We start from the raw sequence: 18,187 nt of genomic DNA on the forward strand, positions 1-18,187 counted from the left end.
TCAGTAATAAAATCCATAGCAATGTGTTGCCAGGGGACTGAGGGAACTGGCAGCGGGTGCAGAAGACCCGAGGGCAGATGCCTAGGAACCTTGTTCTTTGCACAGGAAGGACAGGATACTACAAAACTTCGGACATCCTGTAGAAGGGACGGCCACCAATAATAACGCGAGATAAGAGAGAGTGTTTTCTTGTATCCCACGTGGCCTGCCAGCTTAGAGGCGTGACTCCAATGTAAAACTCGACTACTGTTGTTCTCCTGAACAAAGGTTTTACCCGGAGGCAAGGAAGTCATGCTGATAGGAGCTACAAAGATGATCTTGCTGGGGTCCACGATGTGTGAGGGCTCCTCCACAACGTCGGTTACGAGAAAGCATCTGGACAAAGCGTCAGCTTTGCAGTTCTTGTTACCAGGACGGAAATGTAGCTCAAAGTCAAAACGGGCAAAGAATAAAGACCACCTGGCTTGGCGAGGATTAAGTCTTTGCGTAGAGCGGATATATTCCAGATTTTTGTGGTCAGTGTAGATCTTGATAGGATGAACTGCCCCCTCCAACACATACCGCCACTCCTCTAGCGCCAACTTAATGGCCAACAGTTTTTTGTCGCCAATGGCGTAATTCCTCTCCGAGACGGAGAACATCTTGGAAAATAAACCGCAAGCAGCCAGTTGTCCGGAAGAAGATCTCTGGGAAAGTACTGCACCAGCTCCTATGGCAGAGGCATCTGCCTCAAGAATGAAGGGCTTATTGATCTCTGGATGACGGAGTACGGGAGCCGAGGCAAAGGCTTGTTTCAAAGACCGAAAAGTGTCTTCAGCTTCAGAGGTCCAGACATGAGGGTTGGACCCTTTGCGATTAAAGGCGGAAATAGAGGCAGCCAGAGTGGAGAAATGTGGGATAAACTGGCGATAGTAGTTAGCGAAGCCAAGGAAGCGTTGAATTGCCTTAACCCCCTGGGGACGTGGCCAGTCAAGCACAGCAGACACTTTATCTGGATCCATTTGCAAGCCAGAGTCAGAAATGATATAACCTAGAAACAGTAACGAAGATTGCTGAAAGATGCACTTCTTGAGTTTGGCATAAAGATGGTTTTCTCTAAGACGAGACAAGACTTGGCGGACGTCTCTTCTGTGGGAAGCAAGATCCGGGGAAAATACAAGAATGTCGTCTAAGTATACCACCGCACAGTAGTAGAGTATATCCCGGAAAACATCATTCACAAACTCCTGGAACACCGCAGGAGCGTTACACAAACCGAAGGGCATGACTAAATGCTCATAGTTGACCGTCTCAGGTGTTAAAGGCGGTGTAAGGCTGCAGTAGCATCGTACGCAGTGAAGAAGCAGTGACCCACAAATTCAAACACAAAAGTCTATTTTAATGTGTTTCTTCACAGCATTAAAGTCCAATTCACATAAATGCATATAACTTCAGTGGATATTATCAGTGACCAGTTTACACCGGTTCAAAGCAATACATATCACATGGCTTTAGATTTGCGGTCCCTAAACAGGCCAGACTTCCCTTGTCCAGTTTCCCTGGGCGACCGATCAGAGGCCACATCCTCACAGCGGTCTTCCACTCGTCTCCTGAGCGAATACGGATAAGATTGTACACTCTGCAAAGATTCAATTTCGTGAAGATACGAGCTCCCCTAAAGTGATCAAACAACTCCGGAATAAGAGGTAACGGATACTTGTTCTCAATCGTGAGATTGTTTGGACCTCGTTAGTCAATACATGGACGGAGAGAGCCATCCTTCTTCTTGACGAAAAAAAAAACCTGCACCTGCAGGAGAGGAGGACTTGCGAATAAAGCCTCTAGCTAAATTCTCCTGGACATATTCAGACATGGCTTGCGTCTCGGTGGGAGGCAACGGATAAATTCGGTCTCTGGGCGGAGTAGAGCCCGGAACAAAATTGATTGGGCAGTCATATGGACGATGCAGTGGCAAGATCTCTGCTTCTTTCCTATTGAATACATCCAAGTAGGACCAATAGGTGGAAGGTAGACTGGAGGACACCGGATTTGGATGGGAAGAATTCCTTGGTAGAACTGGCCGCAGACAGTTACTCTGGCTAAACAGTCCTCAACGCAGAATATCACCAGACCGCCAGTCAAGATAAGGTTCGTGAGTCCTCAACCAAGGATGTCCTAGCAGAATTGTATGAGACAACGAAGGCAGCACATAAAAAACTATCTTCTCCCGGTGCAAGATTCCTATTTGGAGTTCCAGTTGTTCGGTCACCAAAGTAACGGACTCCCGAAGGGGCTGGCCGTCGACCGACGCAATCTGCCCAGGAGTCTCCAGGAATCTGACCAGAATCCGTAGCTTCCTAACCGCCTCGAGTTGGATGAAATTCCCGGCCGCCCCAGAATCTATATAAGCTAAATCAGAAAAACGTTTAGAACCCACATGCAAAAGAACAGAAAGAGTCAGGGGTTGAGAGGATTCAGGGACACCTAGGGAGACCTCTCTTACCTGTCCTAGGTGGAGGCGTTTCCCGGCATCAAAGGACAGGAACGCAGAAGATGAGCTGCACTACCACAATAGAGACAGAGACCTTGGGCTAGTCTCTCCTTCCGGCGCTGTTCCACCGGTTTGAGACTATCCACCTGCATGGGCTCCGGGACAGCAATAGCAGAAGTCGACACAGGACGCGGACGGGAAGGACTTAGAATAGCCGAGGGAAGACGAGGAACTCTCCTCTCTCTAGCGGATTCTCGGGTACGCTCTTGGAAACGTAGGTCTATGCTGGTTGCCAGGGATATAAGATCCTCCAAGGAAGTCGGAGTATCCCGGCCTGCCAATTCGTCCTTGATTCTAGGCGAGAGACCTCGCCAAAAGGCTCCCACCAATGCCTCATTGTTCTATCCTAATTCAGACGAAAGTGTGCGAAACTGAATGGCATACTGACCCACAGAGAGAGCACCCTGGTGAAAGTTAAAAAGACACTCGGTGGTAGAGTCCAAAAGACCCGGTTCATCGAATACTTTCCGAAAAGTATCTAAAAAGACGGAGAGTTGAGAGACAAGAGGGTCATCTCGCTCCCAGAGGGGATTTACCCAAGCTAAGGCCTCTCCCTCAAAGTGGGAAATCACAAAGGCCACCTTTGCTCGGTCAGTAGGGTACTGCATAGGGAGCAACTCAAAGTGGAGCTGGCATTGGTTCAGAAACCCTCTACATAATTTAGGATCCCCAGTGTAACGAGGGGGTTTAGCCAGGCGAGGCGGCGGGTGACTGACTATGGCGGAGACACAGGACAGACTTGCTATGGCGGAGACACAGGGCAGACTGGCTATGGCGGAGACACAGGACAGACTGGCTATGGCAGAGACACAGAGCAAGGAGGGACCTGGGTCACATGAAAAGGCAAATGACAATCAGGCATGGAGCAGAGGAAGGAGTCACCTTAAATAGACCGAGTGCTGCAGGACTTCCAGGTCAGAATCTTCCAGAGTCATAGAGTGGAGGAACGTAGCGTCTGCAGACCAGAGAGAGGAAGTGCGCATGCGCAGAAGGAGTTGGAGAGAGAGGTGCGCACGCGCACCTGACGAGAGCCATGGACCGGCGGCGAGTCTGGAGGAGAAGAGACTGGAAGGTGCGCGCACACTGGAGGAGCGCGCCGGGACGGGTAAGTATGTCGGCGAGCAGAGGAGGGAGCGGCAGGCATGGCGGCAGGTGCTGCAGCACGAAGTGGCACCGTGACAGTTATCCCTGCTCTTTGGATTACTTCTGATGAAGACGCCGGGGCCACATACCATGCTGACTTCCTTAATCCGCCAAGGAAGTGGGGAGTAATAGTGTATGTATATACACAAACCATACTAATGGTGGAGGATGTACAGAGATCAATGAAAATACCAAACATACAAATATGCACTCACAGACAGACAACAGAGAGGAACAAAGGGGAGAAAGGGAAGTAAACAAAATAGGAGAGGAAGAGGATTCACACACAGCAGAAACACCAAGCAGCAGTCACAGAACAATACTACAAATGCCTCTACCAACAACCCACACCTCCACACCAGGCAGTACAAAACTAACAGTGGCAATCCAGATTGTCAGAGGTGAGTATATATATGAGAGAGGAGTGGCGAATACTGAACAGCTGAGATCATCCAAGCAGGAAGCTATAGAGACTCCAAGCTGAACAGTTTAACCCCTGCACTGCTAACAGAAACATGCACCTTTTAACATGAAGGGAAAGTTCTGCTAATGAGTGCAGGAGTACATGAAATCAGACACTGCTTTCTTCTGGCCCCTCTCTGTTAAGGGTAAACTCGTGATAGTTAGGCGGGTAGGAGCTCAAGGCTCGAAACAGGTACTACAAAAAGTGCCTCATCCTCTAGTGTACAGGGGAAGATGGATGCAGAACCGTGAAAAGGGAAGGTAATGGGTCCCAGTTGCAATGCGGGACTGAATAGGAAATCCCTGTGGCTGACAGAGCCAGTAAACGTAGGGATAGTCTATTAGAAATGGATATTAATGCTGGAAACGTACTGTATTAAGGAAACATGGAATAAGAAGTGATGTGCCCAATACTGATTGTTACATTCTGATGAACTGGAACTGTCCAGCAAACTTTCAGTTGTTAATAAGAACTGCGTGTCCCCTGAGTTATGTGCGGCTGCTCCTGAAGATGGAGGCCCGAATACAGAGGAGGCCTGTGTCCTACAAGTGGATGTGATGTACTTCACACCTGACAGCACGTTGGGACTGGAACACGATTTTCCTGTAAAGAACCAGGGCATTATGGAGCAGCAGATCGGTCGTGGATATCGCCCTCGGTCACTTTACACATGTACAGAACATGTATCCAAACAAAGCATATGGAAAGTAAAAAAGAGAAAACTCTAAAATCGCCTCTTTATCCTATCCTTCACTGTCCGGAGCAGCAGTGAAGCTTCTAAAGTGATTGCAAAATGGGTGCGTGATTTCAGCTGAGCTCCGATATCATGGTGTTTGTCTGACTTGATGACGGGGTCTGATGGCCCAAATAGAAGGCTTCCTATGCATCTATGAAAGTGTCAGTTTGGCTCCCAAAACCCACGCTCAGGTCAGACATACATCCATAATACTGGTGCGCAAACAAACCATATTATGCTCGGCTGAAGCAGGCCTGGCCTCGCATCATTCAGAGAATTCCTCTGTTTCTGCCGTTCCTCGCACATTGTGATGCAGGTAGCTTTTGTGCGCCATATATAATCATTTTGCAGATTTTATCTGGTTCTGTGTCAGTCAACCTGCCGCCAAAACAGAAACTATTGAATGCATTAAATATTATCATTGCAAAGAGATTTAAAGTCAAATAGACTCCTGCTCAGCAGCAACTTGGTGAGGGGGCAAACCAGCAGCCCCCTATACTGCCCACAGTATCACTGCTCCTGTTAGACAAATATAATTACCGTACCTTTTGTCCAGAACGAACATATTTGCAAGCCCCCACTTAACGCTGTTCTTGTAACTGCACAGTGAGTTGACACGCGTAATTAATAATTAGTATAAATTAATGACAATTCTCAGCGCAGATCACATCGAGAGAATGTTAGCAAATGAGATGGAAAACGATCTGTGGTATAATAGAAGAATTGTTGAATGATGGTGACGGTCCGACCTAGGGGCTGATGCGGGAATGGCGGAGGAACACTGTTCACACAGTTCGCACCTGATGTTGTGTTGAATGTACCATGACCTGAACATGTTTGAGACACAACTTTACCAGCGGTAAAGACAAAATCTGGACAGGAAAATATGAATATTACCTAAATGGGGATTCATCATTTTGATTTGCCGTGGATGTATATACTGTGCATGTCTTATCAAAAAGTCGAACATACAGCATATAAAGGGGTTTAATCCATTATGACCAGTGGGACAAATTTACACATAAGTTGGATAAGGTGCTGAAACTCCACAGAAGAATCAGCACCGAAATCTGAGAATTTTCATGCTGAAATCCCACAGTATGAACCTAGCGTTAACATGACCATACATATTAGGCAGATGTCTGCTGTACACGCCGATCTTGGAAGGATTTAACATGAATGGGGAGGGATAAAAAAAAAGTGTGATTAAACTTCCTCACTAATCATCTCTGTAAAACATAATTCAATGAAATAAATGCTTTAAAATAGCATCTATAACCTCCGCTTTTCTTGTGCCAATGAGGGCTTTAACTAGTTGATGGTGTTAGTTCCCCTTACTAGTCAGCCCTCTTTCCATGTTATGACGCCCCTTTGGGGGCCTTGCTTATTCCCGCAGCATCACTGCATCTCTGTAGCTGGGTGTACGCTTCCCAGCTGCAGTGGTGCACATGACCGGAAGATCTTCTAAACTTCTGGACATTCGCAGTGCGCACATTCTGAAACCGGGAAGCGCACACCCAGCTTCATAGTCACACTGTGCAAGACTGGAAGTTCAGAAGATGGCTTCCGGTCATACGCAGTGCACGCCTCTGAAGTCAGGTAGCGTGCACCTGGCTTCATAGATGCGGGATGCTGCCGTAATGAGCGGCACATGTGCTAGATTTGCATAAGCGTTGATTACACCGCTAGTACGAATTATGTTATCACGCCCATGGAAAGAGGACTGACTAGTCTGGGGAACTACCACCCCATCGACTCGTCAAAGCCCTCATTAGCATAGGAGAAGCAAAGATTATAGATGCCTTTTAAAAGCATTTATTTAACTGAATTATGTTCTAAAGGGATCGTTTGGGAGAGAGTTTAATCACATATAGCTGATTGCTGCTGGATCAAAGGGCACGGGGGACCTGACAGGTTCCCTTTAAATAAACCAATTCTCTTCTCTTTTTTATGTGATCTGGTCTCCCTGGGAATCAAACCCACATGCTACATCATTGCAGTCAGCAGCTAAAGCCTTCACTGATAAGTATGGGAGGAGTCTGTATGGTTGGAGCTGCATTCTAGGCTCTGAAGCCACAGGCAGATTGTACTGATACATAGAGATACATTTGTACACTGCAGTATATCTCTATGTCCCTGTATTCTAGAGGGAAAATTAAAGATTTGTTGTTTTCTTCCTATAAAATTCCTACAAAATAATGGAAAACAATTACTATAATGTAATTTTTACTGTGCTTTAAAAAATAATTAAAAAACAGTATTTATCCATCATTTTAACACGGCCTTACAGAAACAAGTAAACTAGATGTTGTATTGTAAAGCTACATAAAGATGAGAAAGTTCTGGCTGCTACAACTGTGAATGAATGAACAAACAGTAAATCTATAGGTCCCAACTAGAGATGTGCTGGATGCACAAATGAGGTTGTGCCCACCCTGGCTAATCAAAAGCCTCTTTGAGGGCGCTAAAAGGTATGAGGTTTGTGGTCCTCCCGTCCAGCCACCGGGTACTATTGACCTGGACAATTTACCAGAGACTCCTGAATCGATACGCTCATCTCTAGTCTCAACCTTCCCTGATAAAGTGGACAGTCACGGATTTGGGTCTACACCCTGCAATCTCACCTGTGCCAACTCCTCCTGCCAAGGTAGAAAATAATGGTAAATGGCTTGGTTAGGGGCATGGATAAAATATTCCGCAGTTTTATGCCACGCGAGCTGCATTATCATCCCTCTTTCTGTTCTACAAAAGTTTGGAGGTATGGTGATGTGTTTGTAGTCTGTAACCATAGGAGCACATAGCTCTACAGTAGCTTTGGACACAGAATATGATTTTTTTTTCAGTGTCAGTTTGTAAATTGTCTTCATTTTAGATCCAGTTAAGCACCAAAAAGTAGTAAAAATACAATCGCCCCGTATCATTTTTTAGTAGAACTATTGATTGTTTTGTCACTATGCCCCATAGAAGTCAAGGGACCTAAAAATACAGATGCTACTTAGCTTTTCCTTGTGCCATATTGTCTGAGCCTGGTAATCTACAACTCCTGGCATCAGAGATTCTGGTAAATGCCCATTTAGGTTTTTCGCTCGGATCTTCAGGTATTTGCTGATCTCCAGGCAGCGGCGCTGTGAGTACACTGCAGTGCTCGGCTGTAAATGTAGAAATGCTGCAATCGATGGTTTATTTATAAATGTCTGCTGGATGGCTGTAATGCCTCGTGGCCGTGCGGACCGCTGTGATCGCAGCCTCACACTCGCAGTCTTTTTGTTGCTGCAGTATAAATGATACAAACACAAGAATTGATTGTGAGGAGTAATCACTTTTAAGTGGCCGCAGCGTCTTCACGGATTATTATCTGCACAAAGGAAACCAATCCCAGCCTTGTTCAGGGTCTGGTGTCTCGTGCCGAACCCTCTCTCTGCGCTGGAGTTGTGAATGATCCCTCTAATGATTCTGTTTTGTATGCAGGGACATGAGAGCAGGCTTTACTCTCATCAGCCTCCTACCTCCCATAGTCTCCATTGCTTGCCATTTATCCCTGACAAGAGCAGAAATTATTTTCTTCCTTCCCCTAACGATTGTTTTTTGTCCCTCAAAATGGCTGGGAAATAACATCTTTCTATATAGAAGCGCATTCTTACATAATCCCCAGGACACGGGAGTTACTTTGTAATTTACTGCAGGGTATTGTGAGATTTCTTGGCTATAACCAAACACCTGACACCTGGACATAACCGAGCTGTGTGGACACGAGCGGAAAGTCCTGTAAACCGGTCTTTTCTCCGTGTTCTCCAAGCACATAACACACTGTATGGCTCATTCATTGCGATCTGTGGCGCCTCCTGGAAAGTCAGCTGTTTTTTGGTTCTATCAATCACTATATAGACATTATTTTGCCCCCTTGTTGCCGTTCACTCATTGTGATTCCCCAGCGGTGCCTCTCATACTTTATGATGCCGCTATGTGATATTCCATGCCGCAGGCACCTTGTACTGGTGGCTTCTACCCTTCGCCGCCGAGCCTTAGGGTATGTGTCCACGGTCAGGTTTGCTTCAGGCTTTGGTCAGGATTTTATGCAGGTAAAATCCTGACCACAAATGCACCTGAGGTCACTGGCAGGTCACCTGCGGTGTTCCTGTGTGTTTTGCTCATTGTAGCAACATGCTGCGTTCTGAAAAAACGCAACGCATGTGCGTTTTTGCGGGAAAAACGCATGCGTTTTTTAATGCACAGTGGAGACGGGATTTCATTAAATCCCCTCCACTATGCTGTAACATCTGGACACTGCGTTTTTGACGCTGCTGCTCAGCGCTGCGTCAAAAACGCAGCGTTTCCTGAACGTGGACACATACCCTTAGATGGCACACTGGAGCTGGATGGTAGAGCTGTATACAACGGTATCTGTGGCCTTAGGATGCAGATACAATGAAAATAGACATATACCACGAACCTCCCGGGACAGTTGGGGGTAATTACACTTCTATAAGAGGGGTCTATAGATTGTTTCATCCTACTATCCCAGGTTTATGATTGACACATTGTCAGAGCGAAGAGAGCGGACAAAGCACAATGTAACTATACAACTTTGTATACAGGTGTGTGTATAAAGTATTGTGCAAAAGTTTTAGGCAGATGGAGAAAACATGCTGGAAGGTAAAAATACTGTGAAAAAATATGTGTTAATAGTTTATTTTTATCTATTATCAAAATGCAGAATGAATTAACATGAGAAGCGTAAATCTCATCAGTGTCTGATGGCGCACATTACCTTCTAAACTGCACCAGTACTTCTAGGTACTCAGTCATGGATTTTATGGGATCATAATCCAGTGTATGAGTAACCAATTATACCAAGCAGGTGATAAGCATCATGAAACACCGCCATATACTGAAAGATACAGCTGTGTAGGAGGCTTACAACCTGATGAGGAACAGCCAAACTCCGCTACTAGGGTGAGGTTGTGGAAGATAGTTTCATGTTATAGATCATACACCATGGCACAGCTACAATACATAAGGTAGATATACTGCATCAGCAACGTCTGTCCAAGGCAACAACGTCACAGCAAATCGGGGTTTAATGATGTGCTGTTCATGAAGAAGCGCAAGAAATGGGCACCACAAATGGGTCGGCCAAGGAAACAGTGCAGCAGAGGAAAGACACCATGCTCACTTTCCTTCAAAATCAGATCATGTCCAGCAGTGCCATCAGCTCAGAGCTGGCAGCCAGTGGGACCAGCTATACCAAGTCTGGTCTTCAAACAAGACCTGGAAACAATGCAAAGTGACTCAACTATACATGAAAGCATGGGAGCCACGCTGCAAAAAATGTCAGCAGCTGGGACAGAAGCAGTTTGTTCACAAAAAGGGTGGAGAGCAGCACAATAATGAGGGTCTGCAGGAGCGGTGACACATGGTGGAGGGTCCTGCAATTTTGGGGCTGCATTTCAGCGAATGGAGTTGTGGATTTGGTCAGGATTAATAGTGTCGTTACTGCTGGGAAATCCAGGAGATACTTATACGTTATGGAATACCATCAAGGAGGCGTCTGATCGGCTCCAAATTTATTCTGCAGCCGGACTATGACCCCCAACATCCAGCCAGTGTCACTAAAGGCCCCGTCACACACAGCGACGCTGCAGCGATACAGACAACGATGCTGATCGCTGCAGCGTCGCTGTTTTGTCGCTGTGTGGTCGCTGGGGAGCTGTCACACAGACAGCTCTCTCCAGCGACCAACGATCAGGGGAACGACTTCGGCATCGTTGAAACTGTCTTCAACGATGCCGAAGTCCCCCTGCAGCACTCGGGTAACCAGGGTAAACATCGGGTTACTAAGCGCAGGGCCGCGCTTAGTAACCCGATGTTTACCCTGGTTACCAAAAAAAACAAACAGTACATACTCACCATCTGATGTCCGTCAGGTCCCTTGCCGTCTGCTTCCTGCTCTGAGTGCCGCCGTACAGTGAGAGCAGAGCGCAGCGGTGACGTCACTGCTGTGCTGTGCTCTCACTGTACGGCGGCACTCAGAGCAGGAAGCAGACGGCAAGGGACCTGACGGACATCAGATGGTGAGTATGTACTGTTTGTTTTTTTTTACATTTACGCTGGTAACCAGGGTAAACATCGGGTTACTAAGCGCGGCCCTGCGCTTAGTAACCCGATGTTTACCCTGGTTACCAGTGAAGACATCGCTGGATCGGTGTCACACACACCGATTCAGCGATGTCAGCGGGACCTCAACGATCAAAAAACGGCCCAGGCCATTCCGACACGACCAGCGATCTCGCAGCAGGGGCCTGATCGCTGGTACGTGTCACACATAGCGAGATCGCTACTGAGGTCGCTGTTGCGTCACAAAACTTGTGACTCAGCAGCGATCTCGCTAGCGATCTCGCTATGTGAGACGGGGCCTTAAGAATGAGGAATCCTGGAAGTGATGATCCTGCCGGAGCCCTGATCTCACATCATCCAGTCTGTCTGGGATCACATGAAGACACAGAAGGATCCGCACAAGCCTCATACACAGAAGATCTGGGGTGACGAGACCTAGAAGTGATAAAGGCAATGGCTGGTCACCACATACTGATGATGGAGGCGACGGGCGGTCACCAGATACTGATGATGGAGGTGATGGCTGGTCACCAGATACTGATGATGAAGGGGATGGGCGGTCTCCCGATACTGATGATGGGGGTGACGGGCGGTCACCACATACTGATGATGGAGGCGTCAGGTGGTCTCCAGATACTAATGATGGAGGCAATGGGCGGTGACCAGATACTGATGATGGAGGGGATGGGCGGTCTCCAGATACTGATGATGGAGGCGATGGGCAGTCTACAGATACTGATGGAGGGGATGGGCGGTCTCCAGATACTGATGATGGAGAAGACGGACGGCCACTAGATGCTGATGATGGAGGAGACGGACGGTCACCAGATACTGATGATGGAGGTGATGGGCGGTCACCAGATACTGATGATGGAGGTGATGGGCGGTCACCAGATACTGATGATGGAGGCGATGGGTGGCACCAGATACTGATGATGGAGGTGATGGGCGGTCACCAGATACTGATGAGATTCACATTTCTCCTTTCTTTATTCACTTTCTGTTTTAATTAATCAGATAAAATATTAACTCTCCTATTTTTGAAAGCTTCTTACTCCGCATCGTTATTTTCACCCCCCTCCCTAAAACTTGTGCACAGTTGTGAACAAACTCTCTGTAAGGAAAAGCAGGTTTCCTAAGGGCAGAGCTGTAGTAAGAGCCCATAGATTTCTATAGGCAGTGTGGGTGTGAAGTCTTCCTCTGACCTCTATGGGCAGCTTTAAGAATTTTTCCCTTCTGTCCTTTACATATATTTAAGCAGCTTCATGGAAACCAAAATGAATTATCTGAAATGCTGAAATTAAAGTCACGCTGGATAAACTGATTGCGTATTCCAAGCAAATATAGGAGAGCTGAGAAAAAAAAGATGAGGTTTTTGGCCATGAATATTCAGTGCTGGGGCTTGATATTCCCATTATGTTAGAAGAGGGAGAGGTAACTGTGCGTTTGTGTCAGGGATGGTTTCATGTGAGGATCTGCAGCCTGGAGAGCCCATGTTATAGCAGAGGAGATGGATCTGCAGGCTGGAGAGCCCATGTTATAGCAGAGGCGAGGGCTCTGCAGCCTGGAGAGCCCATGTTATAGCAGAGGAGAGGGATCTGCAGCCTGGAGAGCCCATGTTATAGCAGAGGAGAGGGCTCTGCAGCCTGGAGAGCCCATGTTATAGCAGAGGAGAGGGCTCTGCAGCCTGGAGAGCCCATGTTATAGCAGAGGAGAGGGCTCTGCAGCCTGGAGAGCCCATGTTATAGCAGAGGTGAGGGCTCTGCAGCCTGGAGAGCCCATGTTATAGCAGAGGCGAGGGCTCTGCAGCCTGGAGAGTCCATGTTATAGCAGAGGCGAGGGCTCTGCAGCCTGGAGATCCCATGCTAAAGCAGAGGCGAGGGCTCTGCAGCCTGAAGAGCCCATGTTATAGCAGAGGCGAGGGATCTGCAGCCTGGAGAGCCCATGTTATAGCAGAGGAGAGGGCTCTGCAGCCTGGAGAGCCCATGTTATAGCAGAGGAGAGGGCTCTGCAGCCTGGAGAGCCCATGTTATAGCAGAGGAGAGGGATCTGCAGCCTGGAGAGCCCATGTTATAGCAGAGGCGAGGGCTCTGCAGCCTGGAGAGCCCATGTTATAGCAGAGGCGAGGGCTCTGCAGCCTGGAGATCCCATGCTAAAGCAGAGGCGAGGGCTCTGCAGCCTGAAGAGCCCATGTTATAGCAGAGGCGAGGGCTCTGCAGCCTGCTGCACTCCCCCAGGCTTTTCCATCAGCACTGGCTGTATGGTGCGGAGCTGCAGGAACCTGTCCTTTCTGCAGCCTCCTCTCATGTGCTGGGGGGATGCAGCACTGCATGGCCAGGAGAGGGGCTGCCTGTCTCCCCCAGGGATCATTATTAATCCAATAATTAAACATTTATTGGTGCCAGCACCTGGTTTCTGCCTTCCCTATCAGCCCCCAGGGGACCCTCCCTCCGCAGCATCAGTAGAGTCAGTGCGGAGGGAGGAGAGAAGAGATCAGGAGGCTGAAGCTTCGCTCCCAGACATCCAAAGTTATTCCGCAGGATTCCTGGCGGATGCCTGGACATGCTGCTACTGAGCAGGAAAAAGGGGGCCCTTCTCATCCGATAGCTCCTATTAACTGGGAGCCCCTCTGTTGGTGATCCATCATCCCTAGAAGAGTGAGGAATTCAGGACAATCCCTATTCTTTACAATTTGGGGGAGCCATTGTTAACAAGAAAGTGGGGTGTGCTTTTTTCCAGTCATAAACCTCCAATAAAGAGGTCCTTTTGTCTCCCTCCCCCTACAGATTGCGGAAAAGAGGGGTGCACTGCAGACAACATGCTGCGCTACCTCCTGAAGACCCTCCTGCAGATGAACCTCTTTGCAGACTCTATTCCAGGAGAAAACTCCAATTCCACAGACTTGTTCTTCCAATTTAACGCCTCGTTTCCCGGCTTCAACGGAACTTTGTTTGATTTCAGCAACCTGACAAGCTTCAACGGTAGGTCGCCTTCTTTGTGGTGTTTGGGGGGTGTAAGTATGGGGCACCCCACATCTGGAGAAGCAGATCAGCGTGGTCTCCTTGTCTCCAGATGCTTTATACAATGTTAGCAGTAAATTGTGGCAACTTGTAATATCTGTGGTCACGTGAAATCTGCGTCAACAACCGCGTCTCATAACGTGTCCATAGATAAGGTGAAATCTGCGGACTGATGGTGACACGGTGTCACCGACAAGGCTGAAGCTGTGACACTGTATCCCTGTGCTGCTGGTGTACAAGTGAGGAGGATGGGTGTTTTCTGCAGTCCCATGTAACACCACAGATAACACAGAGATAACTGAGTACAGACAATGTAGTGGATGTCACCCGCAGTCCTATGTAACACCACAGATAACACAGTGATAACCCTCTGAGTACAGATAATGTAGTAGATGTCACCTGCAGTCCTATGCAACACCACAGATAACACAGTGATAACTGAGTACAGACAATGTAGTGGATGTCACCTGCAGTCCTATGCAACACCACAGATAACAATGTGATAACTGAGTACAGATAATGTAGTGGATGTCACCTGCAGTCCTATGCAACACCACAGATAACACTGTGATAACTCTCTGAGTACAGATATTGTAGTAGATGTCACCTGCAGTCCTATGTAACACCCCAGATAATACAGTGATATCTCTCTGAGTACAGATAATGTAGTAGATGTCACCTGCAGTCCTATGTAACACCACAGATAACAGTGATAACTCTGAGTACAGATAATGTAGTAGATGACACCTGCAGTCCCATGTAACACCACAGATAACAGTGATAACTCTCTGAGTACAGATAATGTAGTAGATGTCACCTGCAGTCCTATGTAACACGACAGATACCACAGTGACAACTCTCTAAAGTACAGATAATGTAGATGTCACATGTTGTCCTATATAACACAGATAACAGTGATAACTCTCTGAGTACAGATAATGTAGTAGATGTCACCTGCAGTCCTATGTAACACCGCATATAATCAGTGATAACTCTGAGTACAGATAATGTAGTAGATGTCACCTGCAGTCCTATGTAACACCACAGATAACAGTGATAACTCTGAGTACAGATAATGTAGTAGATGTCACCTGCAGTCCTATGTAACACCACAGATAACACAGTGATAACTCTCTGAGTACAGATGATCTAGATGTCACCTGCAGTCCTATGTAACACCACAGATAACAGTGATAACTCTCTGAGTACAGATAATGTAGTAGATGTCACCTGCAGTCCTATGTAACACCACAGATAACCGATAACTCTCTGAGTACAGGTAATGTAGTAGATGTCACCTGCAGTCCTATGTAACACCGCATATAATCAGTGATAACTCTGAGTACAGATAATGTAGTAGATGTCACCTGCAGTCCTATGTAACACCACAGATAACAGTGATAACTCTGAGTACAGATAATGTAGTAGATGTCACCTGCAGTCCTATGTAACACCACAGATAACACAGTGATAACTCTCTGAGTACAGATGATCTAGATGTCACCTGCAGTCCTATGTAACACCACAGATAACAGTGATAACTCTCTGAGTACAGATAATGTAGTAGATGTCACCTGCAGTCCTATGTAACACCACAGATAACCGATAACTCTCTGAGTACAGGTAATGTAGTAGGTGTCACCTGCAGTCCCATGTAACACCCCAGATAACACAGCGATAACTCTCTGATTACAGATAATGTAGTAGATGTCACCTTCAGTCCTATGTAACAGCACAGATAAGTGATAACGCTCTGAGTACAGATGATCTAGATGTCGCCTGCAGTCCTATATAACACCAAGATAACACCGTGATAACTCTCCGAGTACAGATAATGTAGTAGATGTCACCTGCAGTCCTATGTAACAGCACAGATAACACAGTGACAACTCTCTGAGTAGAGATAATGTAGATGTCACATGCAGTCCTATGTAGCAACACAGCAAACACAGTGATAACTCTATGAGTACAGATAATGTAGTAGGTGTCACCCGCAGTCCCATGTAACACCACAGATAACACAGTACTCTCTCTGAGTACAGATGATGTAGTAGATGTCACCTGCAGTCCTATGTAACACCCGAGATAAAACAGTGATAACTCTGAGTACAGATAATGTAGTAGATGTCACCTGCAGTCCTATGTAACACCGCATATAATCAGTGATAACTCTGAGTACAGATAATGTAGTAGATGTCACCTGCAGTCCTATGTAACACCACAGATAACAGTGATAACTCTGAATACAGATAATGTAGTAGATATCACCTGCAGTCCCATGTAACACCACAGATGACACAGTGAGAACTCTCGGAGTACAGGTAATGTAGTAGGTGTCACCTGCAGTCCTATGTAACACCACAGATAACACAGTACTCTCTGAGTACAGGTAATGTAGTAGGTGTCACCTGCAGTCCTATGTAACACCACAGATAACACAGTACTCTCTGAGTACAGGTAATGTAGTAGGTGTCACCTGCAGTCCTGTGTAAGTTTTTCTTTCTATGTTTCTACATGGCAGCACAGGTGAGGGCAGACATTCTCTCGGTGGTCACTTTCCTCGGACACTCGTACATGGCGTTGTGCCGTCTGTCGTGCGATGGCAGAGGATTACTCTACACGGTGTAGTGTGCGGCTCTGACATTTTGCCGCAGTGACCTCCGTGTACGGTGCAGACTTGGCAGCACAGTACCGGGATACGCTGTGCCTGCGCTCGCTGTGTCTGCGCTCCATCATCTGGAGGCGCCACGTGTGTTGTCCTGAGCCACGTGTGTCAGCGTGTTGTGGGAGGGTCGGGGAGGATCACTTTCCCACCGATAATCTTTAGGGTGGGACGCGCACACTTGCTCTGATTCTGGGATTTATTCTGGTCGTCACGTTTCATCCCTCCACCATTGATTTCTCAGGGTTATTTTGTACGTTGGAGGCAGTTCTACATTTTTATGGTTTGGTTTTGCCTTTTCTGGATCATCAGGTCTCAAAAATCTTAGATTATTTCATAGTCAATTGGTATCAGAAGTCCAATGTATGATCAATAACCCTAAGGGGTCTGTGTCTGACTCAGGATGATGCCCCTCTGCTCCCGAAATCTATTCCAAGAGGCTCCAGCCATCTCCATGGGCAGCAGTGTGCCTCAATAGCCCCAACTAGTGGCCACCACATCAACTGCACCACCTGACCCCAGACATAGTTACCTCTACTGCAGCCAGCCCTGTCACAAGCTATTACTCCCTGGTATCGGCCATTACTGAGGGGGGGACTGTAGGACAGGAGACTACAAACTATTACTCCCCTCAGCCATTACTGGGGGAGGCGACTGTACTCGGGTTTAGGTATTGTCACATGGGCAGGTTGTTGCTGCTGTTATTAGGGGGTCTTACATCTCCATGAATCTCCCCATCAGGCCCGCGCTCTGCAGGTTGTTCCCCGGCTCGGTCCCTTTTCCCATTATCTCACACGTTGACCCCTTCATTCCTTCCTCGTTTCGGACTCAGATGTACGATCTGAGCATGAAGTTAATTTTCTCCCAGTGATTGTGTGGCGGCTGCAGGCTCCGTCATCCTCATCATGTATGCTGGGTATTTCCTGTGTCCGGCCAGATCAGACGTGTCCCCGAATTTACATTATAACATATTCACCAGCAGAACTGTTCCCCACAAATTATTATTTCTCATTCATTTATTGCTCGTAGTTTTGATTGATTTTTTAATGCAGTTCACAAGTCCTATGTTACTGGCGATAGGGGATGTAACCGGATGTAAAGCAGGTCCCTTCTAATGATGAGTATACAGAGGGGTCCGAGACGTCCCTGCTGCTTGATATAGGGGATCATTAGACTCCATAAAGCCCTGGCTGGTCAGCAGTGTGCAGTGACATCTGCTATAGCCTGTTAGTGCCCCCTGCTGATGAGGATGGGGATTACACCCCATTACTGGACTGTCCTGTCAGCACTGGCCTCAGGTTACATGATTTCTCTGTACACAAAGCTACAAACACTGAGTCACGTGAGGATTTCCCTGGTAAATCAGCTGGATTACTGCTGTGCAGAGGCTGTCTGGTAGCGCCTCTCTCCTGGACCCTTCGGTACTGCTTGTTCTGTGCTGCCCACTACCTGCTCCAGGATGAGCCGCTCCTTTGGGCACCAGGTGAGAATGGCTCAATATCATTTTACGGCAGCTCCA

At 47.3% G+C, this 18,187-nt stretch overlaps 1 protein-coding gene across 19 annotated transcripts in view; it reads left to right on the forward strand.

The window, feature by feature from the left end:
• Window positions 1-18,187, forward strand: part of ROBO3 (roundabout guidance receptor 3) — a 552,219-nt gene that overhangs the window by 119,401 nt on the left and 414,631 nt on the right. For 18 of the 19 annotated variants that reach the window (XR_013213088.1, XR_013213087.1, XR_013213084.1 and 15 more), the window contains one exon: window positions 13,773-13,967. Coding sequence is in view for 1 of the 19 variants with exons in the window: in XM_077249556.1 (XP_077105671.1) it covers window positions 13,773-13,967 (195 nt within the window). In the remaining 18 variants the exon portion in view is untranslated. Of the gene's footprint in view, window positions 1-13,438; window positions 13,644-13,772; window positions 13,968-18,187 lie in introns of those variants that run through there. The other variant, XR_013213097.1, reaches the window with a different exon arrangement.

The sequence above is a fragment of the Ranitomeya variabilis genome, chromosome 4, assembly GCF_051348905.1.
Source record: "Ranitomeya variabilis isolate aRanVar5 chromosome 4, aRanVar5.hap1, whole genome shotgun sequence".
NCBI lineage: Eukaryota > Metazoa > Chordata > Amphibia > Anura > Dendrobatidae > Ranitomeya > Ranitomeya variabilis.